The sequence below is a fragment of the Marmota flaviventris genome, chromosome Y (assembly GCF_047511675.1).
Source record: "Marmota flaviventris isolate mMarFla1 chromosome Y, mMarFla1.hap1, whole genome shotgun sequence".
NCBI classification, from domain to species: Eukaryota; Metazoa; Chordata; class Mammalia; order Rodentia; family Sciuridae; genus Marmota; species Marmota flaviventris.
In genome coordinates this window covers 14,475,181-14,502,847 of record NC_092519.1, presented here as the reverse complement: position 1 = coordinate 14,502,847, position 27,667 = coordinate 14,475,181, and the positions used below count along the sequence as shown (strand labels likewise).

Genomic DNA, 27,667 nt, shown 5'->3' with positions numbered 1-27,667 from the left:
GATGTAATAAGGAGGTGTAAATAATTAGACTAAAATTGTCATCACGGGCAGGGGAGCCCTGTTCATGTCCCCTGAAGGCTGCCTCCACCTTGGGAGCCTCCTTGCAGAGCTCAGGGTGCAAGAGGAGGAGGAGAGGGTGGAGCCGGGCCCTGGTTTCCGGTGTTCGCTGCACCCCATACACAGGTGTGAGGTTTAGGAGCCAAGATACTAAGCAAGCTGCTTTAGCTCCCCAATATGGACTAAATTGTGAGCTTAATTAGCCTATATGGTTAGGAAGAGTTCCTATTAAAAAGGTCATTTGAAACCCCGGGACCTTTGTGTCAGGTGGAAGAGTTTGGGGATGCTGAGACCCTTGAAGACCAAGGTCAGTGCCATGAGCCCACAAAAACATTAAAAACCAGAGTGGGAATTCTTCATTCCCAGGAAGCCCAAAGTTGTGCCTATTTGTAGGCCCCATGTGACTCTAGGACCTGGGGAGGACAAAGGCCTTCTAGATGGCTGGTGGCCATGCAAAGATTTATCAAGGAGCATGTGGGCCCAGGAAATTCAGAGCAGCCTGGGAAGCAGCATGAGAGGCTGTGTCACAAGAAGAAGAAGGAGAAGAAGAAGGAGCAGGAGGAGGAGGAGGAAGAGGAGGAGGAGGAGGAAGAGGAGGAGGAGGAGGAAGAGAACAAGAAGATGAAGGAGGAAAGACAGATGAGTAACGAATCACTTTCCAGAAATTATTTAATTTCCGTGAGGCTTAGTCCATCTCCTGAAGTTGCTGCCTGGGCTGACGTCCTGGGCACGCGACCTGTGCATCCCCACAAGCTCTGACCTCCAAGGGACTCAGCCTTGGTTCAACACCTGCTGTTAGAGTCTTCAAATTGTGACTCATTTTTGAACAATGGGGCCTCCCATTGTCATTTTGTCGTGGGTGCAGCAGATGACCCAGCTCTCCTGACTTCTGTGACTAGACGTCAGCACCCTGGGAATTCCATGCAGACCAAGAAATACCACACTCCTGGGTTTCTCTTTTCTGCTGCAGAGTGTTTGACGTATGTCACTTCATTTCCTTCAATGGTAACACTGGTAGTTTCTCCCAGGGGCTCAGGAGGCTGAGGCAGGAGGATCTCGAGTTCCAAGCCAGCCTCAGCAAAAGCAAGACCCTAAGCAACTCAGTGAGCCCTGTCTCTAAACAAAATACAATGGGCTGGGGATGGGGCTCAGTGGTAAAGTGCCTCTGGGTTCCTTCCCTGATACCCACCTCCCCACAGTAATTAAATTAATTTGGTTCTGTTTGTTTTTTAATGAAATGAGAAGTCAGATGCACCCAAAGGGCCATACACCATTATTGTTTCAAGATTTCAAGAACACTTTACCATTTGTTTTCAAGTGAGCTACCTTTGTGATATGCCCTGCTACACTGACCTTAGCATCAGAGACCATGGTCTCCTGTATGGCTCAAGTACCTTTTCTGAGAAGGACAGAAGCTGAATCTGCCCAGCTTTTTAGATATGTAGCATCTGTTGGGAAAATCCAGAAAATCAACCACGGACCTGAGGCACCCAAAGCCAGAGGCTGTATTCCAATGAAGTTCATGTGTGGAGACTGAGTTTGGAAAAGCAGGTCCTTTGCAGGTATCACACACCCCTTCTCTGTCTCTGTCAGACACTTAAGTGTGTAAGCGTCAGGGTCGCCATGTGAGTGGTCCAGGCTGGACCTGGCCCTCAGGCCGTGGGGTGCTGAGCCTGGGGTGCCCATCCTGTGTCTCACACTCAGCACACAGTAGGCCTTCAGGGCAGGGCACTTCATTCCTCAGCTCTGACCTCCAGGTCACAGGGAAGGTCAGAAACCATGCACAGGGTGGTTTGGACATTCTGCCCGGCCTGTTCTGTCCAAAGTCTCTACTTGAGCTTCATGGTTTCCTGTTGAGAGGCAGGGGATGCAGCTGTAGCCCAAGCCGTCCCTCTTCCTAGGGAGCTTGCTCTCTAAGGATAGAGACAGAGGAGAGACCGGGAAATGCACAGACACACTTTGGGATGGGGCTGTCTGAGAGAAAAGCAGCCTAGTCCCAGTATAGGCTGCCACTGTATCAAGGGTTCGGTGTAAAATTGTAACTAGAACTATAAACTGTCAGTGCAGGACGCCGTGGTACATGCTTATATAATCTTAACGGCTCAGGACGCTGATGCAGGAAAATCTCAAGTTCAAACCAGGCTCAGCAAAATCGAGGCTCTGAGCAACGCAGTGAGACCCTATCTCTACATAAAATACCAAGTCGCCTGGTGATGTGGCTTACTGGTCAAGTGCCCCTGAGTTCAATCCTGGGTACCAAAAAAAAAAGAATTACAGATTATTTGAAGAGACAGTGCTGCAATAGTAATATGCATTTAAAGGTGGTAGTATCTAAGGTATTTCTATTTAGGATATAGTTTTGACCTGATTCTGGTTTACGAAGCCTTCCTGCATTCCTGGGGATGACCGCTTGGGTCTCAATAGCAGGTCCACAGGGTACCTTCATAGGAACAGAATCTTCAAGTTCAAGGGAACATTAAAAGTCATCCAATCCCAAAATACAGAGACAGAAAGCAGAAGGTCGTCTGCCAGGGTCTGGAAGAAGGGAGGAATGGAGCGCGACAGCCAGTGGGATTTGTTTCTGAGGTGTTGACATTTTGTAGTTACATAATGGTGACGGCTGCATACCCTCATCGATACACTAATAGCCACTAAACTGCTAAACTTTCAAGTGATAACTTTTATGGTGTATGGTATATGTCAACTCTCCATTGCCAGATGAAACAGGATGGTTGGTTAATCGTGAAGTTCAAGTAAATGATGTTTTTTTTTTTTTTCTGGTGCTGGGGATAGGACCCAGGACCTCAGGCATGCTAGGCAAACATTCTACCACTGAGCTACACCCCAGACCCGACAATGAATGGATTTTAGTGTGTGTCCCAAATACTGCATAGGATACACTTATGCTAGGAAGATATTTATTTTTATCAGAAATTCACATTTAATAGTCTGCTCTGCATTTGGGGAATGCATTTTATGTTTCATGATGGTTTTAGGTTCACAGCAAAATTGATCCGTAAATATGAAAAGTTCCTGCGCATCGGCTCCCGCAACACACCCAAATGCACACTGGGGGTACCCCACACCAGAGTGACCCACTCGTCACCATAGAAACTCCAATGCATCATTGTAACCAGGTCCAAGGTCTACACTGGGGTTCATTCTGGTGTTGATAAAGGTATCTGCCACAGCTGTATCACACAGAGGATTTTGACATTCCGCGCTAGAGATTGATGGCGGTTTGTTTATCTAGTCATCCATTGAAGGACATCTGAGCTGCTTTCAAACTTTGTCAGCGATGATTCTCAAACATGCACACGCAGGGTTTTGTGGGGCCCGAGCGTTTAATTCTTGTGCCCACATATTGAGAAGTGCAGCTGCTGAATCGCACGTCATTCAACAGGCAGCCTCAGCTGGCGTTCTAGGGGACCAGAGGCAGGTTTGTGCAACCCAGAGCTACCAGTCCTTGTCGGTGGTTAGGACAATAGGTACCTGGAAGCTGTGGGTCCCTTTATCTTCCCTTCCACCCTGAGAAGGAAATATTGCCAACAGTTTTCCAAATGAGAAGAGGGTAATCCATGTGCGTAAAAAAGAGTGGTTACCCGCTATGAGAATTTCAAGTTTGAGTTTGGAGACGTTCCCCCCCACCCCACCCCCCGCCAGCCAGTGAAATTTCCTAAGCCGAATCGACATCTAGAACTCCAGAACTTACTCTTGCCCTATGTGAGATTTGTGTAGCTGGCAATCCAGCCGCTAGTTAGACATTTCTTTTCAGGCATTTTAAGATTTACAGGTGCACTTGATCAAAGAGTCGAAATGATTGGAGGTATTTCTCACTGGATAATTTACTCCATATGTGCCCGGCAGCCAAGCCCTTGGCAAGTGACCAAAAGATCGGATTTTAAAAGCCTGAATAGTTGGTGGAGGAAATAAGTGGGTGACAGATCAAGAAAAATGGCAACTTTAGGATTTCATGACAGTGTACACCCTCTTGGAGGGTGGACATTTATCAGCTCAACGAGAATTGATTTTCCTCACTCTCAACTCCTATAACAAATCTTCTCTTTCTAAAAGGTAGGTGCATATGCTCCCATAATTTATTTGTTTCTGGGTAACCAGTCCGTGGGGAGCATCTCCATATGACATGTTTCTCTGGCACATATTTTACGTTGATCCTAGCTAGAGAATCATAATAACCAAATGAACTGTGGAGTAAGACATGCTTCGAAGCAAGGTAAGGAGGTTGCATTAACCGGACATGGACGCAGGTGTCCTGTGAGTGCCCCGACAGGTAGGCAAACGTCTACAAGTTTGAAAATAGAGTGTGTCTAGTTAATTTATAGAAAATGAGGATGGATGTCAAGACAATATTTGAAGCAGGCAAATAAAATGAATCTGCACGTTTGTACAGACATGGAGAATGACTGCCCAATGTGAATTCTTTCGATTGACGGGTCATTTACCTGTTTACGGCATACGATACAATTTCTGCTCTCAGGAGCAACAGGTGAATAGGAACCGAGGGTGTGTTCTGAGTGAATGGAGACCGAGCATGCATATCAGAAACTGCAGGTGATCACTACCAGAAAAGGTAGGTATGGCCTATCTGATGCAAGTCCTTAAAGAATACGTAAGCACCTGCCATGCATATGTGAAAGAAAAATGTAGCATAGACAAGACCAGGCGTGCCATGATTATTCAGGATCAACGGTGGACCCCTTCATCACCTGGTAGTATTCACTCCTGGACCCAATACCTACCTCTCTGCTTCTGCGTGGAAAACAGAGGTAGCAATGGTACCTAATTTGCAAGCTAATGAAAGGGTCAAGTAAGATACCAGGTCTTCCACCGTTCATGGCCAAAGAGTGCTGGTCCTCTGGAACATTCCAATAAGCTTGGTTCTTCTCCTAACATTTCCTTCTGGGTTAATCACCTACACAGAACAACTTAGAGGAGGAAAGACCTGTTTGATTGATAGAGAGCAGATGGATAGAGAAAGGGAGTGGCCAGGGATAGACATCGTCCCCAAGGGCACAGCCCCAGTGACCTACTTCCTCCAACCATGGCTCACCTACATTACCTCTCTGTAGAACAATCCAATTATTAACCCAACAAATGGATTAATCCACTGAAGATGAGGTCAGAGCCTTTATAATCCATCTTTTCACCTCTGAACCTCGTTGCATTGGGGATCACGCCTTTAACACGTGAGTTCTTGGGGCATTCAAACCATAACACCTTCAGAACAGTACAGGAAACTTCTTGAGACACATAAAGAACTTCAATTTTTATAGATGATAACGATAATATATGTGCAATATCTCTCTACATTTTACATGTATCTTATATCCCATTTTTTTTCTTTTTTCTCTTTTAGAATTTCTTATCATTTGAGTATCATTTTCTTTTTTTACAATGTCTTTTACTTGGAAATAGTTTAGTGAAAGAAAGAAGTGTGATCAAATCCCATCCCTAAAATGTGGATATTGGCTTGGATTCAGGCTCCTTTTGAAGTTTTTTTCCAAATTCTCAAGTAGTTCATGTTTCCTGGTGTTTTGGTTACTGAGGTTTAACTGCAAGTGATCATACTTAATAGATGTGCTACATTTTTCTCAGTGCGCTTACCTGGCACCTGTTCAGGGCTTCACTTTGGGGCTCAAGTGGAACAACTTGATCTTTAAGATGAACCAGCATGTTGCTGACAAGATGGCGGGTCCCTCCTGGGGAACCATTGATGGCCCCACAATAAACAGGGACTTGTTCTGTCTCCTTCACCCTCTAAGCCTGGAGTCCAACAGATGGAAGATGCTTAGTACAATTCGATAAGTAAAAGAATAAATGTTTATTCTCACTTTTCTGGAATGCCCTCAACACAAACGACTCTGCTAGGAACCATCATCATTTTTTTTTAACATTGAATCCATTCTTTTTGTGCCCTGTTCATAGATCTAATGTGTTGCAATTGCTTCTTGGTCCTCGGTGAAGTAGTTCTTTGCAATTTTATTTTATCACAAAACACAAGTCACAATTGTGTTGTGAATAAATTAATAAAAAACTCGCACAAACATTGGAAAATATCAGAGTAGGATCCCATCCTTTCAAACAGCACACGACGCTGAGAAGCCAGCTTTGTGGTCTAACCTCACCCCCAGGCTTGAAAAACCAGCAAGTGGAAATGTAGTTTGGACAAGGTCATTTAAAGGGCAATCTGTCTTGTTGGCCATTTTTCTTTAAATGAGTCACATGTTACTACCGCTAACAAGAGTGAAATATGGAATAGTATTACTACTGAATTTAAAGACAGAGGAAGGCATGAGCATGATCCATACACCATGAGACACTTTTTTTTTTCTCTTTCATTAGTGGAGGAGGGAAGGGAAAAGGATTTCCTCAATGTCCGTGAAAAACTCGACAGTTTTTCAAAACATGACAAACAGCATGAAGACTCGACCTCAAAAAGCTATGTTCTTCACCAGGGTCACGGCTGTACATTTTCTTGTGTCATGAACATTTAGATGATTGAAATGCTCTGATTCTTCAAGGACTTACAGGTTGGTTCGATTAACTGGGGTTTTGACGTTGGTTTTCAGTTCTCACTTCTCTTCATAATATTCATTTGAGGAACCACCATTTGACCCAGCTATCCCACTCCTTGGTTTATACCCAAAGGACTTAAAATCAGCATACCACAGGGACGCAGCCACATCAATGTTCATAGCAGCTCAATTCACAAGAGCTAAGCCATAGAATCAACCTAGGTGCCCTTCAACAGATAAATGGATAAGGAAACTGTGGTATATATACACAATGGAATATTACTCAGCCTTAAAGAAGAATGAAATGATGGTGTTTACAGGTAAATAGATGGGACTGGAAAATATCATGTTAAGTGAAATAAGCCAATCCCCCAAACCAAAGGCCGAATGTTCCTTCTGATATGCGGATGCTATCTCACAATAAGGGGGGAGGAATAGAAGTTCACTGCATTAGACAAAAGGGAGTGAAGGGAAGGGAGGAGATATGGGGATAGGAAAGATTGTGGAATGAATGGGACATAACTTTCCTATGTTCATATATGAACTCACGACCAGAGAAACTCTGCATCACGTATATCCACAAGAACGGGAAGTTATACTCCATGTATGTAGATAAGACAAAATACACTACTGTCAAAATACACTATAGAACAACAACAACAATAACAACAAACCATTCGATCCTTTGTTGCAAACTCTTTGAAGTGTTTCACAGAAACCTAGGGGAAAACACACTATTGCTTATTCTTAAAAGGAAAATTTGTTATTTGAAAAATTTAATCTTTTTCCTTGAGATATAATTCACATACCATAATATTCACCATTTAAAATGTACATTTCAGTGATTTAGTGTAGCTACCAGAGTGTGCAATGATCCATACTACCTAGTTCCTTTATATTTTCATCACCCCAAGAAGAACCCTTATAACAATTAGCAGGCACTGACTATTTTCCTCCAATACCTAAAAAACACAAATTCACTTTCTGTCTCTCGGCATATTTCATATAAATGGATCATTCAATATATGACCTTTGCACCTGGCTTCTTTCACTTAGCATAATGATTTTTTAAAAAAATTTGGTACTAGGAATTGAACTCAGGTGTCCTCTGCCACTGAACTACATTCCCAGCCCTTTTTATTCTTATTTCTTAATTTTTGAGACAAAACCCTGTCTCAAAAATTAAGAAATAATTGTTGTGATTATAGGCATGAGATCCCATGCCTGGTACTAACATAATGTTTTCAAGGTTCATCCGTGTTATAGAATCACAACATCCCCTTTTTATCACTGAATAATATTCCATATTAAGATTAGACCCAATTTTGTTTATGTATTCTTCATTTGATAGACATTGGGGCTGTTTCCATGTTTTGAGTGCTACAAATACTCTGCTACAAACATTCTTGGACAAGTTTCTTTTTTGAGTTTCTAGTTTTCTTGGGCATATATGTAAAGGGGAGATGTCAAGACCCATACTTCCTCTATCCTTCAGTTTTTGACAAAATGCTGCAAAATTCTCAAAATGCTTGCACCATATTATGTTCCCTCCAAGAGGGGATCCTAATTTCTTCACACCATCACCGACACTTGGTGTGCCAATCTTCTTGACATCTGTCACTGAAGGGGAATGATGGTTATTCCGTAAAGAGTGGTGTTATGACAAAATGCAAATATCTTTCCTTACCAGGAGAAACATAAAACTCATACCTCTTAGGGGATAATTGAGGATCCCACAACTACACTCCATCCATCCCTCTAAGGAGAGATTAGTAGGACACAAAATGTGGTTTAGGACACGTTTCAGAAACGGATTTTAGTGGGATGGCCTGACCCACGGAGTCAGGTTTCCACCTGGTCAAGTTTCAATAGCGTCAGGCAAACATGATCCCACGCGCTCCCGGTGTTACTGGCATCAAAAGCTAGCTCAACTTAGACTTGATCGCTGGCCTAGAAATCGGCCCTTTATAAATAGCCCAGAATGTGTGAGCCTCGGAGTCACCACATGGTATTTTGAATTTGCCATCCAAGGCAAAAGTTGTCCCCCAATGTCACAAGCGGTAAGATAGAGGCAGGAGAAAGTTGAGAAACAAGTTGTTCCCAGGGATCAGGAGTATTACTAGGGATAGTGCTGCCAGAGGTCTAGCGGGGCATGGATCACGTGGGAGCAGACAGACCCGGGGTCCTGGTGGTCCTACACAGGAGACTCCACAGAGCAGACGTGGATTGTTCTCCTCAGGAGACTTGGCCCCGGGCCAGGATCTGAGAACTTGGGGTTCACAAAGTTTATCACCATTGCCTGAGATGACTGCCCCCTTCTGCCTAAATGTACTGTACGCACTAGGTTTTATGCTGCACACCGGGTTTCTTCCTGCAAGACTGGAAATGCAAGACTGGAACTGCAAGACTGTCTCCCTGCCTGGGACCCCAGTCACCAGGAAGAATCTGAATGTGAATTCCTCGCTGAGTTTCTTTGACAGACAGCGTTACAGGCACGCGGTCACCGTTTGTGATCCCACAAACCCATACACACGATCCAAACAAAACAAACTTCTTGTTCCTTTCATCTAGTAAGGGAAGGAGGAAATTCTTTTGGGATGTGCAAGTTTGGAAGTGATGCCATATTGCTACCTGATTTTGTAGTATCCAGACGCCTAAAATATAAATTAAATAAATGAAGGGGGGAAAACAACCCACCTTGCCAAGATGATAAGAAAGAGCTTTTAAAACCCCTCTATAGCCCCAAACCTTTGAATCCTTAATGCCATAAAACTAGAATTTCATATCACTTACAATATTTCCAGAAACTCTGATAATTTTTCAACTTCAGCAGCCACCATATTAAAACTAAGAAATGTTTTTGACCTTCAGCATATAAGCGGCTGTTGTTGTTACCAGAAGATCAAGGCTCCTGTGTTATTAAATGAGTTCTTTGAATAGGAAAAATATCACAAGGTTCTTTTTTTTATTGACATTAAAAAAAAAAAAAGTGTTCTCTCGTTTCCCTGAATACTCTTCCAAACTGGGTAGCCAGTTTCGGGCCACAGTCTATCACCCTGGATACCCTACTCCTTCGGAATTGATTTAATTAAACCGGAAGATGGATGCTCTGTGTTTTTCTGGCCTCAGGAAAAAGATGACCTATAAATCTGAAAATGTCAACTTGTAGCAGGAAGGGAAGTTTCCCTGGATGTATCTGAATGACTTCCTGCATTAGCCCAGACACCAGCACCGAGGACCTCTCACATTTAAGGAATAATAAGAAAACAATTCCAAAACAAATCCATTCTCCTTCTACCTGCATTTTCCAAATTAGTATCCGATTGATTTTTTTTTTAAATTAGTTTTTGACATTTTCCCATTTCAGGAGAAAATATGGATATATTTTAAAGTTGCATGATAAAGCAGGCTCTAAAACATCTAAAGACATCCAACACCGGTGATTTTTTTTTTCTCCAAATTTTATAAGACCTTAGAATTCCAATGGAAAACAGAAAACCTAGGCCAATTCAAAATGTGCTTAGGCACTAAAATCTTCAAAAATTTAGAAGTGGGAAAAATATAAATTCAAGAGATAATGAAAGGTTCTAAAACAAAACACTTCAACATAAAATGAAATTTATAATGAAAATCATAAAATACCAATGAACCCAGGAGGATCTCTTTGGAGACCCAAGCAGATATGCATGGAATTGAGGGGGGGGGGGGTGTCTAGACACCGGGACGTCTGAACTCTGTAGTATGTTTGAGTGATGGACAGATCAATGACCCTGATCTGATCACTGCATGTTGGATGCATGATTGAAGTAGAACGCTTTACCCCATAAACATGCAACAACTATATTCAATTATAAGTCCTAAGATATATATATATTTTTTAAAAGAATGGAAAATCCTGGGCAGGGCAGAGCCAGATAACAAAGAAGAGTTTTTGTTTGTTTGTTTTGTTTTTTTACTGAGTACTCAGAACATCACACCACTTAAAACTTCTGAATCATTTATTCCCAGAATTTCCCATTTCCAGAAAGCAAAGCCACACAACACCCTTTCATTCAGGCCTTAGTAGGCATTGCTAGAAACAGGTCTGGGTGGGCCTCTCGCTTTGAGAGATGCTGGATAGAGAAGCAAAGTGAACATGACTTCATAGTGTTTTAGAGAAATCCTAAAAGATGTAAATCATGATTTTAATATTTATAACATAAATATCATTCTAATCTTAATATTTATAATGTCTTTATTTATAATATAAATTATAACATATTATAATTTGTGATACGAATTATTCTATAAATATATAATAAATTCAAAATATATTTATTATGTAAGTTTTCCATAAATATAGATATTTAGATATCATATATAATATAGTTATTTTATCACATATTATATTTGATGGGGAATGTATTATATATAATTATTATGTTATCTATTACATATATTATGTGTAATAGATATCATTAATAAAATTGTGTCATATAATATTATATATGATGTATTTAAACATAAATAATGTTATATTTATATACGTTATATATTATATTTGTTATACAGTATATGATGCATGTTACATATAATATATTATAATAGCATACATGATATATATTATCATAAAATATTAGACAAATACACTCTGTACTTGTAAAGCATAACATGTTCTCATTCATGTCATAGAGTGTAATCACGGATTTGTGAGAGGGAACTGGGACAGTCAGGTATGGCCAGATGCACTTGCCTTCAGATCACATATCAGTTTACCACATATCAGAGAACTCTGAGTAATAAATGGCTTCTATTTAAATGATAATACTGTGTCTGTCCACTATTTTCAAACTTGCCTTGAAAGTACTTGAAAGAACGAACAAGGCTTGTCGGCGGAGCAAATGCCCGGTTATTGAGGAACAGCTCTGCATATTTATAGAGCCAGGGGTGGTTTGACAGTTGGCATGGGGTGCTTTTTGATTGGAGGGTAAGGATCAGATGAGCCAGCAGGGCTAGTCTGATGGGTGGGTAGGATCAGGTGAGCCAGCAGGGCTCTGATTGGTGGGTAAGGATCATGTGAGCCCGCAGGGCTCTGATTGGTGGGTAAGGATCATGTGAGCCAGCAGGGCTAGTCTGATTGGTGGGTAGGATCAGGTGAGCCAGCAGGGCTAGTCTGATTGGTGGGTAGGATCAGGTGAGCCAGCAGGGCTCTGATTGGTGGGTAAGGATCATGTGAGCCAGCAGGGCTCTGATTGGTGGGTAAGGATCATGTGAGCCAGCAGGGCTAGTCTGATTGGTGGGTAGGATCAGGTGAGCCAGCAGGGCTAGTCTGATTGGTGGGTAGGATCAGGTGAGCCAGCAGGGCTCTGATTGGTGGGTAAGGATCATGTGAGCCCACAGGGCTCTGATTGGTGGGTAAGGATCATGTGAGCCCACAGGGCTCACCATTGGAAGGCTCTTCTTGGGGGATGGGGAAGTTAGTCTTTGGAGCTGGGCGACTCCCAACATTACTCATTCAATCTGTGACCCTACTTTAAAATAGTGGTGTTTGATTATGTAATGTAATAACTCCATTGATAGGTATTTTATTCTCGATATTATTATTATTTTGTGGTTGGTTTGTTTCTTAACAATAGTAGCAAAAGAACCACATTAAAATCAACTAGATGGAAGTTGGAAGCCCCCGGGCTCCACTTCTGAAAGACAACAATTAGTCTAAAGCTGCATTAAGTAATGACATTTAGAAGCTAGAGAAGCTTAAACTTCAGCAAAGTGTTTTCATTTTTTAATTTGACTCATCATTGCTTTATGTAACTTGCCTGAGATTGTACAGCTGTTTTTATTTATAATCTCACGGGCAAATCTCACTTGTCAGAGATGCTTTGACAAGTACTTGTCCCCGTGTGCAGTACATTCTGTGGTGTGGCTTGCTCATAAGCCAACAAAATGTCACAAAATGTCATTAAGATCCTTTCAGCTACATGGAGACTGAATTATCATTTGTTCCAAGTTCTTGTTCTGCAAGGGACACTTCTGTTCATGTGCAGAAGACTCATTAATTTGTAGAGTATGCTTTCTATTTTTAAAGATTGTTATTATTATTATGGCAGGGCTGGGGATGGAGCTCAGGATTTTGCATATGGTAGGCAAACGCTCTACCACTGTGCGACATCTCCAGCCTACTATTTTTAATTGAGAAGAAAAAGCCAGATTCATCTCGGGACCCCAATACTAATAGCATTCTGCATAGTAACACAGTCTTAGTATTTATACTAAGTATAATAATTAGTATAATATATAAATATAATAATTAGTATAATAGTAATACAATATTAAATATGCAATAGTCAATGATGTCAAGTCTTCCATGTAGTGAGGAGGTAGACTTTTAGAAGGTGTCATAAAAGTAGTAATGTTTTTTTTTATGGTTTGGATATGAGGTGCCCCCCCAAAAGGTCATGTGGCAATGCAGAAATGGTCAGAGGTGAAATGGTTAGATTATGAGAGCTGTAACCTCAGAAGTGGATTAATCCATTTGATGGATTCATAATTTGAATGGATTACTGGGTGATGGCTGTAGGCAGGTGGGTGTAACTGGAGGAAGCAGGTCATTGGGGGGTGTGCCCTTGGGGATTAGATCTTGACCCTAGCTCCTAACAAATGCTGTCTCTCTCTCTCTCTCTCTCTCTCTCTCTCTCTCTCTCTCCTTCTCAGTTGCCTCCACCACACCCTTGCACCATGATGTTCTGATTCACTTCAGGCCCACGATGCAATTTAGTGAGGCCCTGTCTCTAAATAAGACATACAAAGGGCTGGTGATGTTGCTCAGTAGTTAAGCACCCCTGGGTTCAATCCCTGGTACTAAAAAAAAAAAAAAATGGTTAACTGGCTTCAGGCTGGTCCTTCCCACTTAAGTTGGTGGTAGTGATACCAGGAGTGACCCTTAGGTCCTCAAGGGGTGTTTCCACTGGCTGATTTTGGCTTGGCTCACTGCCACATCCCACTTGTTTGAGAATAAATAAAATATTCCTGCACTTTTGTTTATTTCTCCTTTGCACTTGCTTGTTTTAAAATGCAGCTCTGCTCGTTCTTAAGTCGTTTTGACAAGATGAACCATAGATCCAGTTCCCATTTCACAAAACCAACAAGACATCATCACGAAGATCAGCCCTGAATTAGCGGAAAATTCTCTTTGGTCTTTAACTTCCCGAGGCTTTCAAAACATCTTCCCATGGAACATATTCCCATAGTTTGAATTCAACGAGGCTGATGAACGTTGCATTATAAAACACATCGGTGTTTTTGTGGCGAATCTCTGATTTGGCCTCACCAGGATGGACCCTCATTTTCTGAGTTCTACATATCCTGACACCATGATGTTTGCCGTCTGTGGTTCTTTTCTTTTTAGTATTTTTAGTTGCAGATGGACACAGTACCTTTATTTAGTTATTTATTTTTTATGTGGTGCTGAGGGTCGAACCCAGGGCCTCACACCTATGAGGCAAGTGCTGTACCCCTGAGCCACAACCTCAGGCCCCGTCCGTGTTTAAAGAGAGAGGGTTAAATGAAGTGCAGACTTCCATCAAGAACCTCCAACATCGTGGGCGATGCTCCCTTTCTGTCAATCAGAGTCACCGTGGAAAGCCCTTCTCTGATCTATCAATAGCATCGGGGATGCCAACTGTCGCACATCAGCATTTAATGCACAAAGCTGCAGACGGTAACACCTGCCGTTCTCTTTGCCTCTGCCCCAGAGTTCTAGGTGACTGTCAGGTAGGCAGAGAAGGACCGGGGAAGCAATAGGCAGATTTTAGACCTGCCATTGCCAGAGTGAAAGTATATCACACAGCCAGGTGCAGAGGCGCACGCCTGTCATCCAGCAGGTCAGGAGGCTGAGGCAGGAGGATCGTGAGTCCAAAGCCAGCCTCAGCCAAAGCGAGGCCCTAAGCAACTCAGTGAGACCCTGTCTCTAAATAAAAATCCAAAATAGGGCTGGAGATGGGGCTCAGGGGTCGAGTGCCCCTGGACTTCAATCCCCACTACCAAAAAAAAGAAAAGAAAAAAAGCCAGTTTATCATACAACTTGATGTTGTCCTTGCTTTGTGTTTATTATTGTGTGCAACCCAAACTCCAGAGCTGTCACAGCTATCCTCAGAGATGAGGAGGGTTGACAGGTAAGAAGCTAAACAAAACCAAAATAGCCCATTTTTCTCAAGGACGAGGATTTTTAGTTCAATTATACTCTCCTGCTATCCAAATAGATAGACGCGTTGACGCAGGCAGCCAGCACACAAGACGTTTCAACATGATGACATCCAAGGGGCGGGGTGATTTTTCTATTCGACTGGCTTCTTTCTGTTTGAAGTTCTATCCGTTGGAATGGAAGACAAATATCGAGAAGGCTGCAGAGTGGATGGAGTGACCTACTCGGAGCACGCCAGACCCTCATGGACAAAACTAATAAGCACTCTCCAAAAAATCCATGTCAGCCAGCTACCTGAGACCAAGAACACTTGCCCTCATCTGCTTTTGGTCCAATCCTCTTAAATCCCGGAGAAGGCAGGGGACTGGGAGGTGTCTCTGGGATGATTGTGACAGATACATCAGCATCGTCCAGAGGAGAGGGTCGGGCTTCACGCCTCAGTTAGAGATGTCAGTCACGCACCCCCGGAGCCTAAACCAGAGGGAGAAGCTCTTTTTTTCAGGACTGTTTAAATAAATGTCATTCTGTTTATCAAAACAGAGAAATCTGGCAGGCCTTTCCAGCCATATGGGGACTTTTGAAAATATATGAGAACCATCTGATTATGTGTTTAGCTGAATATTATTAAAATTGTATGCAAACCCTCGGGAAAGCGTTTGGCTGAAGATCCCTGGGACCCCTCCTCCGGAGCATCCTGTTTTATATGTTGTGGTGGAGACGACCATGATTTCCGTAGAAGGCAGGCAGACACGCCACCAAGACAGCCCTGTATCCCCATTATATCCCGTAACAACGGAAATATCATCCATGTCCATGTTATTCATGTTGATTCTAAATACGGTGTTATGATATAAACCCCGTCATTTCCAAAGTGGTGAGATCAGTGTGAAGATGAAGCTGTTTTATCCTGCTTATCACAGATACACGCATCCTCCAGGCTGAATGGCTAATGATCATCTTGGACCTTGGGCACATCTTCGGTGCCTTCAATGATAACTTCAAACCCAGTGATTTAAAAGAAAAAAAAATGAGAGGTTTCTTTTCAGGAATGTAATTTAAAAACGGCTGCCCACCCAAGGCTTGGGAGGTCAAGGACCCTGTCATCTCCCTTATACCTGCAAGTTTAATGAGAGGTTCAGCAAAATAAACAGACTTGGATGTAGACTTCATGTCAAGTTGCTGAGTGGAGAGCCCTTTGCAAAAGATTTCAGAGTAAGATTTAGAGAGGATGAGATTATCTTTGTGAGAGAGGCCTTGCAGATGCAACCATCAAGGAACGAGAAACAAAATACCTCACGTCCTTGTTCACAGACCCAGTGGTGTTTACAAAACCCCACTCTGTGTCGAGCGTCGTGCTACACGCCAAGGGTACAAAAATCTATTCTCTAAGGTCAAAATATTGTTACGTAGGTGCAGGTGTGCTCAGGGTAGAGCAATCTTATCACTAGAAATGACAGTGATGAGTGGTCGGAGAGATGGCCGATAATGTGGGGCCGAGGAGAAAGAAAGACAGGTTGTTCATCATGCTGCCAGAGAAGGCGACGCAGTAGGAAAAGTATCTCAGTTTAATTTGGAAAGATAAGGATAAAGAGGTACTGCAAGGATGTCGGGAAAAGGCACACTCATGCATCGCTGGTGGGACTGAAAATTGGTGCAGCCACTCTGGAAAGCAGGATGGAGATTCCTCAGAAAGCTTGGAATGGAACCACCATTTGACCCAGCTCTCCCACTCCTTGGTTTATACCTAAAGGACTTAAAATCAGCATACTACAGGGAGACAGCCACATCCATGTTTATAGCAGCTGGATTCACAAAAGCCAAGATATGGAACCAAGCTAGGTGCTCTTCAACAGATGAATGGATAAAGAGACTGTGGTATATGTACACAATGGAATATTACTCAGCCTTAAAGAAGAATGAAATGGTGGCATTTGCAGGTTAAAGGATGGAGCTGGAGAATATCATGCTAAGTGAAATAAGCCAATTAAAAAAAAGAAACCCAAAGGGCACATGTTCTCTCTAATATGTGGATGCTGATTCACAATAAGGTGGGGGGTGCTAGGGAAAATAGAGGTGTTTTGGTTTAGGCGGAGGGGAGTGAAAGGAGGGGAGGGGTATGGGGTAGGAAGGACAGGAGAATGAATGGGACATTATGACCCTGTGTGCATGTATGACTACGTGACCAGTGTGGTTCTACATCATGTCCAACCAGAAGAATGAGACGTTCTACTCCATTTATGTAGGCTGTGTCCAAGTGCATTCTTCCGTCACGTAGAACTAATTGGAACAAATTTTAAAAAGTCTACTCCCTTAAATACTTGCATGATAGCAATCTAAGGGGTAATTTTTTTTCCTTAATATTTCCTAGAGAATGGCCTGGTAAGAAACTAAGTTGAGTACTCTGGGTTAGGAAGAGGATTAAAAAAACAAAAACCAACTCCCAAAATGCTGACATTCTGATGCGCTGTACCAGCCAACCGTGTGAGAAATCATGCAGCCGCAATGTAGCAACATGCTTTATGTTTTAGCCCAATCCCATCAGTCCCCCTTGGTTGCTGACCACCACTTAGAAACCATACAACCAATACTTACTGAGCTCCTCTCCTGCACCATAGTCTGAGCTCACTCCTGCCTCCAATGGTATTTCTGGTTTTGTGCAAGTGTGTACCATAGTCGATCAACGTAGGTCACAGCAAAATTCCTTTCCATCAGGGCTCATCCCCTGTCTGCACAGATCCGGTTCTTCAGAGATCGGCGTTGAAGATTGGCACCGGGGCATGCGATTGTCAAAGGGGATCTTCTTACTGTACGGTTCCATCTTTGGCGTGTGGCCCTAGAGCGCCACGACTCTAGAACGTGCACCCACCATACGTCTCCGTCACAGGTAAGGTTGCAGACCAGGCACGAGACGTCCGCTCAGTCTGAATCACTTTTTTTCCGTGGGACGTGCTTCTACCTGTGGTTTATCTGAAGTCTGGTGTTTTCTGAGCGCCCTGTGTTTTTTCTCGGCTGAATCTGGCGATGAGAACCATAACCTAAAAGGCGTGTGTTCATAAGAGAGCGTTAAATGAGAACGCGTTCATATTTGTTTCCTGTTCAGGAGACAAATACAAACAGGAGGCGAGTCCTCAACGCTCCTCTCTGCCACTCAAGGAAGACGTGGGCGGAAGATCCCCCTGATCAAAGCAGATTCTGATCAGACGCAGGCGGCTCAACTGCTCCTGCCCACCATGTGTTCACGCCATGGCTGCAATAAAGTGGAGTCCGAAGGAGCCTCAGAGCCAGACCAGAGCACCTCAAGTCTCCTACCAACCACTGACCCACACCCTCCCACGCCAGCCAGCAGAGAAACCTGCACCCTACAGGAATCTGAGGCCACCGCCAGCAAACATTCTCTGTAAAGAGGCAGGTAGCCCATACTCACAGTTTCGTGGCCATATAGCCTGCTGTCCCAACCACCCAACTGAGCTGTTGACGCAGACACCTTACAAGGGACTGCATGTGGCTATGTCCCAATAAAACTCTATTCACAGCCCCGTGCAGTGGCTTACGCCTGTCATCCCAGTGGCTCAGGAGGCTGAGGCAGAAGGATGGCGAGTTCAAAGCCAGCCTCCGCCAAAGCGAGGCCCTGAGCAACTCAGGGAGACCCTGTCTCTAAATAAAATACAAAATAGGGCTGGGGATGGGGCTCAGGGGTCGAGTGGCCCTGAGTTCAATCCCCAGTATCCCCCAAAATACACTATTTACCCAAAGAAGTGGGGGCTGGATTTGGCTCACAACCCTGAATTGAAGAGGAGTTTTTGATAACCCCATCCCTGCAATTGCCAGAGTGATTAAATACTGTCTGTCTGCTCCAACAAGCCACCAAAGCAACATCCAAAGGATCTTCCAGGGAGTGAGACTCTAGCGATTTGGTCTCTCTGTTGTCAGATGCACGGTTGAGACCTGTTCTTACGGAGGATCGGCTGCCTTGTTGGATGCGATCTGATTTAGAAGATCAAACAGATTCGGAGCGAGGTCTGTATGGTGGATTCACCACATGAGTGATCTCCCGTCAGCCAGTTTCCTGGAAATCTTTTCCATCAAGAAAAAGTGGGATGAGAAAAACCACTTCCCCCCACACCTTTCCATGTAAACTGTTAATTCCCAAGAGCCTCAAAACCCAGTGTCAGAGACTGGAAAGACGGACGTTTCCCAATAGCTCCATCAGAGCCGGGGAGTCATCTGGGCTTATCCAATGCCCTTGGTGGGTACGTGCCTTGGACACATCTCCACGTTACATTGCTCTAAAACGGGCACACAGTAAAAATCACCCCGTGTCCTTTCTTTGGGTTTTGATGTGTTTTCCGAGGAACAGTAGAGAGCTGTTTTTGCCCAAATAAGTACTTAAATTGCAGCCAACCTCACTTCATTTCATCTTATAGAACGTTTTATATTCTGTGTCCCATTTATCCCATAAAATCACACGCAGGCTGCTGGGCGGATTCAATTTTGTGTTCTTTATTTTTTTTTTTCCACTGATAAGGAGGAAAAAGTAAGATCACAATGTCCTACAGAAGGAATAGAATAATGCCTGAATCTGTACAAATCGCCCTCAATTCTTCTCAGAAGTCCAACTCCAGGACGGACGTTTAGCAGAAGAATGGAATGCGGCTTTTATCCCAGCTCCTGCCCGATGGGACCTTGCAGTTCTGCACAGCCTCCTGCATCCCTGCGGATGAAGTACCCAGGAACAGCATGTGGATTGCTTCTTGTTTGTGTGACCTGGAATAAAAACGGATCCATTCTGACAGCTCCTGGCTGCTTTTGGTGACCAGTCTCACGAAGGCCTTAGGATGCTCTTTGAAACCCATGGGAACTCACTTATTTGAACTGAACTATTTAGTCTGGCTCTTTTGACGGGAGGGAATTCTTTCAGGGGGGAGGTCTCTGAAAGGGGGTGCTCATTGGATAATTTGGTGGGATCTCCCAGGGACCGAGAAGCCCAAGGTGGTTTTTGTTATTATTGTCTGTTTGTTATTATTGTTTGTTTGTTGTTTGTTTATAACGATGTGCCTGAGAAGAGTTCTATTTTTTCAATGAAGTGTTGGCAAAGGTTTATTGCCACTTAATGATATCGAGATTCTTCTCTACCCCGTGTTTATCGGATTCAAAGGATCCCAAAATAACAAGCAAGATCAGTCGTCATTTGACGTGTTGAAGTGACTCCTAGTCGAATAACAATCATTTGAAAGCGTGAATGAGCATAGGGGTGAGTTATAAATCTTTTTTGAAAGTCGGTGTCTCCAGGTCTGCGTCCACAAAATCAAAGGCCGAGTCAGCTTTGATTCTCTTGAGGGAGAGGAGAGGACATAGGTGGGTCCCCAAGTGAGATTCGCCCATGGACGGAGCATGTGTGTGCAGCACAGAGAGGGGCCTGCTGCTGACACCTAGTGGGCACAGCACCGGCTGCTGCTCGGCATCTGCAGGCACGGGGCAGCCCCGGACCCCTTGCACCGGGGCCAAAGTCACCTGGGAACAGAGCCCCGTGACAGAACACCGGCCCAGCATCGGGCTCGGTTTCAAATCCTGACACTACACGGGGAAAACGCAAGGGTTGAGGAGTGTGTACAGACTTAGTTAAGGTGGGGACGTGAGGTGTCCCCCCCAAACTCCTGTCCCTGCAGGAACGTTCAGAGGTGACGTGACGGACCGTGACACTGTGACCTGACTGGGGGGTGACGGCAGGTGGGGTGTGGCTGGAGGCGGTGGGTCCTGGGGGCTGCCCCGGAAGGGTGCACCCTCCATGTGGCTCCTTTTCCTTGATCTCTGTGTTTCTTGGCCACCGTGAGAGGAGCAGTGTCCTTGCACCATGACCTTCTGATGCTGTGCTCCCGTTGGCTCAGAGCCACGGAGGTGGCCAACCACGCACTGAAGCTCTGAGACTATGAGCCCCAGGTGCACTTTTCCTCTTCCGTGTTGTCCTCACCAGGTATTTTAGTCACAGCAACAAAAACCTGAGTAACAGGGCATACTCATACACACACACACACGTATAGACGTATATGTGTGTGTGTGTGTGTGTGTACATGCGCATATACATCATATCAAACATATATACAGCTAGAGCTATATGGCTCTAGCCCCAGCCCTTTACTCACTTCTATATAAAAAGCATTGCCAAATTTGAAAAACCCTAATATACAGACATATATAAGTCATTTAAAAATAGGATGAAAAAGGAGACTTTCACGGATCTCACTGAGTGAGGATGTGGAGAAAAGGCACACTCACACGTCGCTGGCGGGACTGCAAATCGGTGCAGTCAATATGGAAAGCAGGATGGAGATTCCTCAGAAAACTGGGAACGGAGCCACCATCTGACCCAGCTATCGCACTCCTCGGTCTATACCCGAAGGACTTAAAATCCGCCCACAACAGGGACCCAGCCACAAGGTTTTAGCAGCTCCATTCACAATAGTGAAACTGTGCAACCAATCTAGATGCCTTTCAACAGATGAATGAATACAGAAAATGTGGCGTCTATACACAATGAAATATTACTCAGCCTTAAAGAAGAACGAAATGATGGCATTTGCCAGTCAATGGATGGAGCTGGAGAATATCAAGCTAAGTGAAATAAGCCAGTCCCCAAAAAACCAAAAGCTGAATGTTTTCTCTGATACGCAGATGATAACACACAATAATGTGGGGGGATACAAGTTCATTGGATAAGTCAAAAGGAAATGCAGGGAGGATGGGAATAGGAAAGTCAGCAGAATGAGTTGGACAGAACTTTCCTATGTTCATATGCACATACACAACCAGCGAAACTCCACATTGTGTACGATCACAAAAATGGGAACTTGTAATCCATGTATATACGTCAAATACACTCTACTGTCATGTATAACTAAAAAGAACAAATAAAACCTTAAAAAGGTGTCATTTCGATAAATTGTAGTGAATAACTATGTTTGTTTCTTAATGATGCCTACAGTTTTAAAGAATGTGTATTTATGTTGCTTTGACTATGTGATAACAATACATGTGATGCTAAAACAAACTAAAGGGAATTTTTAAGAATTCTTAGAGATGTAGGATCACATGAAAAAATGCTTAAACATTTAAAACAATGCGCACTTTTTTTCTAGGTAAGTAAAATAAATAACAAAAGCAGATGTTGAGTGTTGAGTAATATTGCTTTAAGATAAAATTCCCTGAGGAAAGTGGAATGGAGATAAAATTCAAGGAAGAAAATGAATGATCTCAAATTCTTACCTGTTAAAGAAAAACTTTTCATCTCAGTGGCTGAGGCAGGCGGATCGTGAGTTCAAAGCCAGCCTCAGCCATGGCGAGGTGCTAAGCAACTCAGGGAGACCCTGTCTCTAAATAAAGTACAAAATAGGGCTGGGGATGGGGCTCAGTGGTTGAGGGTCCCTGAGTTCAATCCCCAGTACCAAAATAAGAAGAAGAGGTTTTTAGGGACTTTAATTAATTGCAATAGGTATAAAGGACAAAATAATTAGATTACAGGGGAAATGGTTAGAAGCATGACAGTTTGGGGCTTTTTCTGTTTGTTGCTTGGTTGGGGTTTAAGCAAGCACTCTGTCCCTGAGTCACATCCCTGGTACACGTTCTTCTTTTTAAATAGCCAGATGGACAGAGATAAATCCCTTCCCCTGGGAAAACCACATGCCCTTATCATCATTGTATAGTCCAAAAGCATTTTGAACAGCTACCCTTCTAATGCAAACAAACTTGTCATCCGTGACATGAGCAGCTTTAGGATAATAACTTCCAAACGATCCAGGAAACTAATTCATATTTTGATGCAATGAGATCAAGGCACAATGAAAGCATTTTTTTGCAGCGTGAGACTTAAAAAAAGTGATTCCTCTGCATGGAGAAAATGATCATGCAAATGCTTTATTGGATTTTTAATTTAAATATTCATTAAGTGAATTTAATGTATATTTATAATCCTCCACCTCTGAGAAGGAAAGGAAAGAAATTTATCTGTGCTGGGACATTTGCCACCTTAGAGAAACCCAAGGGCTAGAAATCTCAAGATTTATTTCCATTTTTTTTTCTCCCTCAAGAGCAATGGAGTCATGTCTCAGAAATGTAACACAAGATGGCAGTATTACCATCTTCTACTTTTTACGTGCACACGAGGAGAACACACACACACACACACACACACACACACACACACACACATCTTTCTAAAATCTTCATTGACCATAGGCACAGATGGTTAAGTCAGAAAACTCTCTACACTACAAATATGCATCGCAGCCTCCTCCCCAGAGTTCACTTAAAAATAGTTCACAACTATTAACCTTCTTCTTATTTATTGAAGCAGCATCACTTAGCCACATAGCCCATGATAATTCTGACAACTAAAGAATAAAAAAGAAAAAAAATGAAGAATGAAATTGCCAAGCTAGCATATAAAATCAGCCGACTATGGCTTCATCCGTTTATTTTTGTTTAAATAATAAATTAGGCTTTACCTGAGCCTAGTGCACTTACATAGATGACTTAGATATATAGATGGAACCTGCAGTCTTGAAAATCCACACATCTGTGGAAAGACCACACTGTCATTTCCATACATATTCCACAATTGTTTACGAATAATACTATGTCCACTCTGTGGAGTGTTTTGAACTTTCAGAATTAACCTGAAAAAAGGTTTTATCTATAAATCCAGGAAGATCTGCCCTTCCATGTTGTATATGCTTTACAGACTTTAAAAAAAAAAAAAAAGTCTTAGCATCTCATTTAATTGCTTCCTTTAAAAAAATAGATATAATTTTACCCATCTGGTTCTCAAATATGAAAGAGGAAAGAAAGCATTGTGGAATCCCTTAACCTAGCACGTTTTTAAACATAGTAGGTGGTCATTAAAACAACAATAATAGTCATTGAGAGATTTAATGATTTTTGTTTTTGTTGTGGTTCTCAAGATTGAACTCAGGGGTAATTTACCACCAAACTACATCCCCAGTCCTTTCTATTTATTTTTTATTTTTTATTTCAAAACAGGGTCCACTGAGTTGCTGAGGCTGACCTTGAACTTCTGATGATCCTGCCTTAGCTTCCTAGTTCCTGGGTTTACAGGTGTGCAGCACCACTCTCAAGTGACAGATTTTGTTATCAACCGCTTGTCCTCTAGGGTTTTCTCTGAAAAGGGGGTGCACTGCATGAATGCTTCAACCAAAAGGTGGACCTCTAAGGAGACTGGCAAGATTCTAGCCCCTGAGTCCCCTCCTTCCTGGTCTTGCTGGCCCTCACTAAATGCCATCAAGCCAATCACATCTTCCTTTCTTTGGGGACGATTTTATGCTCATTATCTCTTCCATCATAATGAGACCAAATCCATTATTTTTAACTACCAAATAAAAAAGAAAGTAGCTATGATTTTAGAGCATAAATGTCAATGATTTCAGTATCTGATTTAGTCTCCATTGTAAACAGGAAGATTTTATTCTATCATGCTTGTTTGAGAATTCAAAATGGGATTTGATCAGGAATTTTTGTGACTTAGGTCACAGAGCAATTTCCTCAGGATCGCAGCACAAGTGTGTGTGTTCCCGTGGCCCACACACGTGCTAACGCACCACGCTACTCTGGAATGTTTTCTCCTCCACCAGCTGTGCGGAGGAGTTGGGGAACAGGCTGCTAAATGTTTGGGCTCACCATCTTCAAGGTAAGCCCCCTCGGCAGATGCAAAGCCCAGCTCCACCACGCCTCTGCCCAGCAGTTATCTGACCCCCAAAGAAGCAGGCCATAGTGGGCTTCCTCTTGCTGTCCACTTCTCCTGGCTCCGTCATCTCCTCATGCTTCAAATACGCCTCCTCTCACCACCCCTAGAAGCTCACTCCGGATGCACTGGGACAGAGGTGGTCCTGGGTTCCAGAGGAGTTTGGTTCTCTATTTATTTCAGGTGTTCAGGATGAAGTTTTGGCACAGAACAACCAGACGTTGATTTCTTCTAGTCATCACCATCATTATCACCATCACCATCATCATCATCACTATCCTCATCTGCATCATCATCACCATCACCGTCATCACCATCATCAACATCATCAACATCACCATCACTATCATCATCTCCATCATCACCACCCCCTCTACCATCATCCCCATCTCAATCATAATCTCCATCATCATCTCCATCATCGTCTCCATCATCGTCACCATCATCTCCACCATCATCACCACCTCTCTTACCTCCATCATCACCACCCCCTCCACCATCATCATCACCATCACCATCACTATCATCATCTCCATCATCTCCACCATCATCAACATCACCATCATCTCCACCATCATCTCCACCATCATCACCACCTCTCTTACCTCCATCATCACCACCCCCTCCACCATCATCATCACCATCACCATCACTATCATCATCTCCATTATCATCTCCATCATCTCCACCATCATCAACATCACCATCATCACCATCACCATCATCATCTCCATCATCATCACCATCACCATCATCACCATCCTCATCTCCATCATCACCATCATCTCCACCATCATCATTATAACCATCATCACCATCACTATCATCATCTGCATCATAATCACCATCATCACCATCACTATCATCATCTGCATCACAATCACCATCATCACCATCATCATCTCCATCATCTCCACCATCATATCCACCATCATCATCACCATCACCATCATCATCTCCACCATCATCACTACCTCTATCACCTCCGTCATCACCACCCCCTCCACCATCATCACCATCTTCATCATAATCTCCACCATTATCACCATCATTGTCTCCATCATCATCACCATCATCTTCACCATCATCACCACCTCTACTACCTCCATCATCACTACCCCCTCCACCACCATCATCACCATCACCATCACTATCATTATCTCCATCATTTCCACCATCATCAGTATCACCATCATCTCCACCATCATTACCGCCTCTGTGACCTCCATCATCACCACCCCCTCCACCATCATCATTGTCACCACCCTAACTATCATCTCCACCCTCGTCACTGTCATCTCCATCACCATCATCACTGTTATCACCATCATAATCTCCACTCTCATCGTCATCACTACAATCATCTCCTTCATCATCACCACCATTACCACCTCCATCATCACCATTATTACTATCATCTCCATCACCGTGATCACCATATAATCTCCATCATCACCATCATACTACCATCACATCCCTCATCATCACCACTATTACTACCTGTATCATCATCACCATTATCACCATCATCATCATATTCATCTCCATCATCACCATCGTGACTACCATCATTTCTGTCATCATCACCAATACCATCATATCATCATCATATCACCATCACCATCATCACCACTTCCATGTCATCATTACCATCATCATCATTGTAATTATCATTTCTATCATCGTCTCCACCACCTCCATCATCACCACCATCATAATCTACATATCACCATCATCACCATTAATCACTATCATCTCCATCATCATCACCCCCACCATCATCTCCATCACCACCACCATCATCATCTCCACCACCACCATCATCATTATCTCCATCACCACCACCATCATCATCTCCATCACCACCACCATCATCATCTCCATATCACCATCATCACCATTATCACTATCATCTCATCATCATCACCCCTCCACCATCACCACCACCACCACAATCACCACCACCACCACCATCATCATCATCTCCATCACCACCACCATCATCATCTCCATATCACCATCATCACCATTATCACTACATCTCCATCATCATCACCCCTCCACCATCACCACCACCACCACAATCATCACCACCACCACCACCATCATCATCATCTCCATCACCACCACCATCATCATCTCCATATCACCATCATCACCATTATCACTATCATCTCATCATCACCACTGCCCCACCATCACCACCACCACCACCGCCTTCACTGCCACCACCATCTTCTTCTTCCTTATCATCAACACTATTATTTTCATCTCCTCTCTCTGCCCCCTCCTTTTCCTCCTCCTCCTCCTCCTCCATCTTCACATGAAGATGTTCCCTCCCTGTGAGCTTCTTCCCAGAACCTGGCTCAGGGGATCATGCATGACCCAGACTTCCCTGGAGATGGCGCTACGGATGTTTAGACCCCAAAACCAGCCTTTGGGAGGTGAAGCCTGCTCCTGCAGCCTGGGAAACACATGACAGTTCAGCGGTTGGCCTGAGAGCTGTCTGCACGTTTCTCTAAAGCTCAGGTGACGTCACAGGGGTCTCTCTTGCATTCCTGAATTTGCCATGGGGCCACAAAACTGCCGTTTGGACTCTGATTTGGTTTCTCAGAAGCTATCTGTTCACCACCTATCTCAGGTGGACCACCACAGCCCATCTGCTCTTGGTGGCATTTCTTGGAGGACATACTATAGACACAAGTGAGCCGTTGGCTTTCCCAGTGTGCTTGCTCCAATTCCCAACTCCACACAGAGTTCCCTGTAAACCAGTCCTGCGCTGAGTTTGCCCTCATCTACCTGATGAACCTATCCTTGGTAGGCTGTAGCCGGTGGGCTTAGACGCACCGTCCACCTAGAAAGAAGTTGGCCTCATGCTCTGCGTCTGTGCCCAAAACTGTCCCTTTGATGGTCGCCTTATTCCTGCAAATCCCTGGAGACGTTTCCTATTTGCCACATTGATTCTCACTCCTTCTTTCAATCCCAGAAAGATCTCAAAATGGATAAAAGACGCCCTTAGAATTTAGAAACAAGCACGCAGCACTAGTAAACTTGGAGAGTTTTTTTTTTTTAAGTCAACTTTTTATTATTATGGAAATTCTCAAACACAGCCCCAAATAGGCAGGATAGGGTAATAAACCT

General features: G+C 43.4%; 1 protein-coding gene across 1 annotated transcript; it reads left to right on the top strand.

Annotated features, from left to right (window-relative positions):
- Window positions 1–507: 507 nt before the first annotated feature.
- Window positions 508–25,969, top strand: LOC139703583 (uncharacterized). The gene is made up of 2 exons (XM_071607073.1): window positions 508–700; window positions 24,762–25,969. Exons 1-2 carry the CDS (start codon window positions 508–510, stop codon window positions 25,967–25,969), a joined length of 1,401 nt encoding a protein of 466 aa, XP_071463174.1.
- Window positions 25,970–27,667: the final 1,698 nt, after the last annotated feature.

Coding starts and splice junctions, on each gene's coding strand:
- LOC139703583 (XM_071607073.1), top strand. CDS start 508: ATGCAAAGATTTATCAAGGAGCATGTGGGCCCAGGAAATTCAGAGCAG. Junction 701..24,761: donor GAAGGAGGAAAGACAGATGA/GTAACGAATCAC, acceptor GATTTCTTCTAG/TCATCACCATCATTATCACC.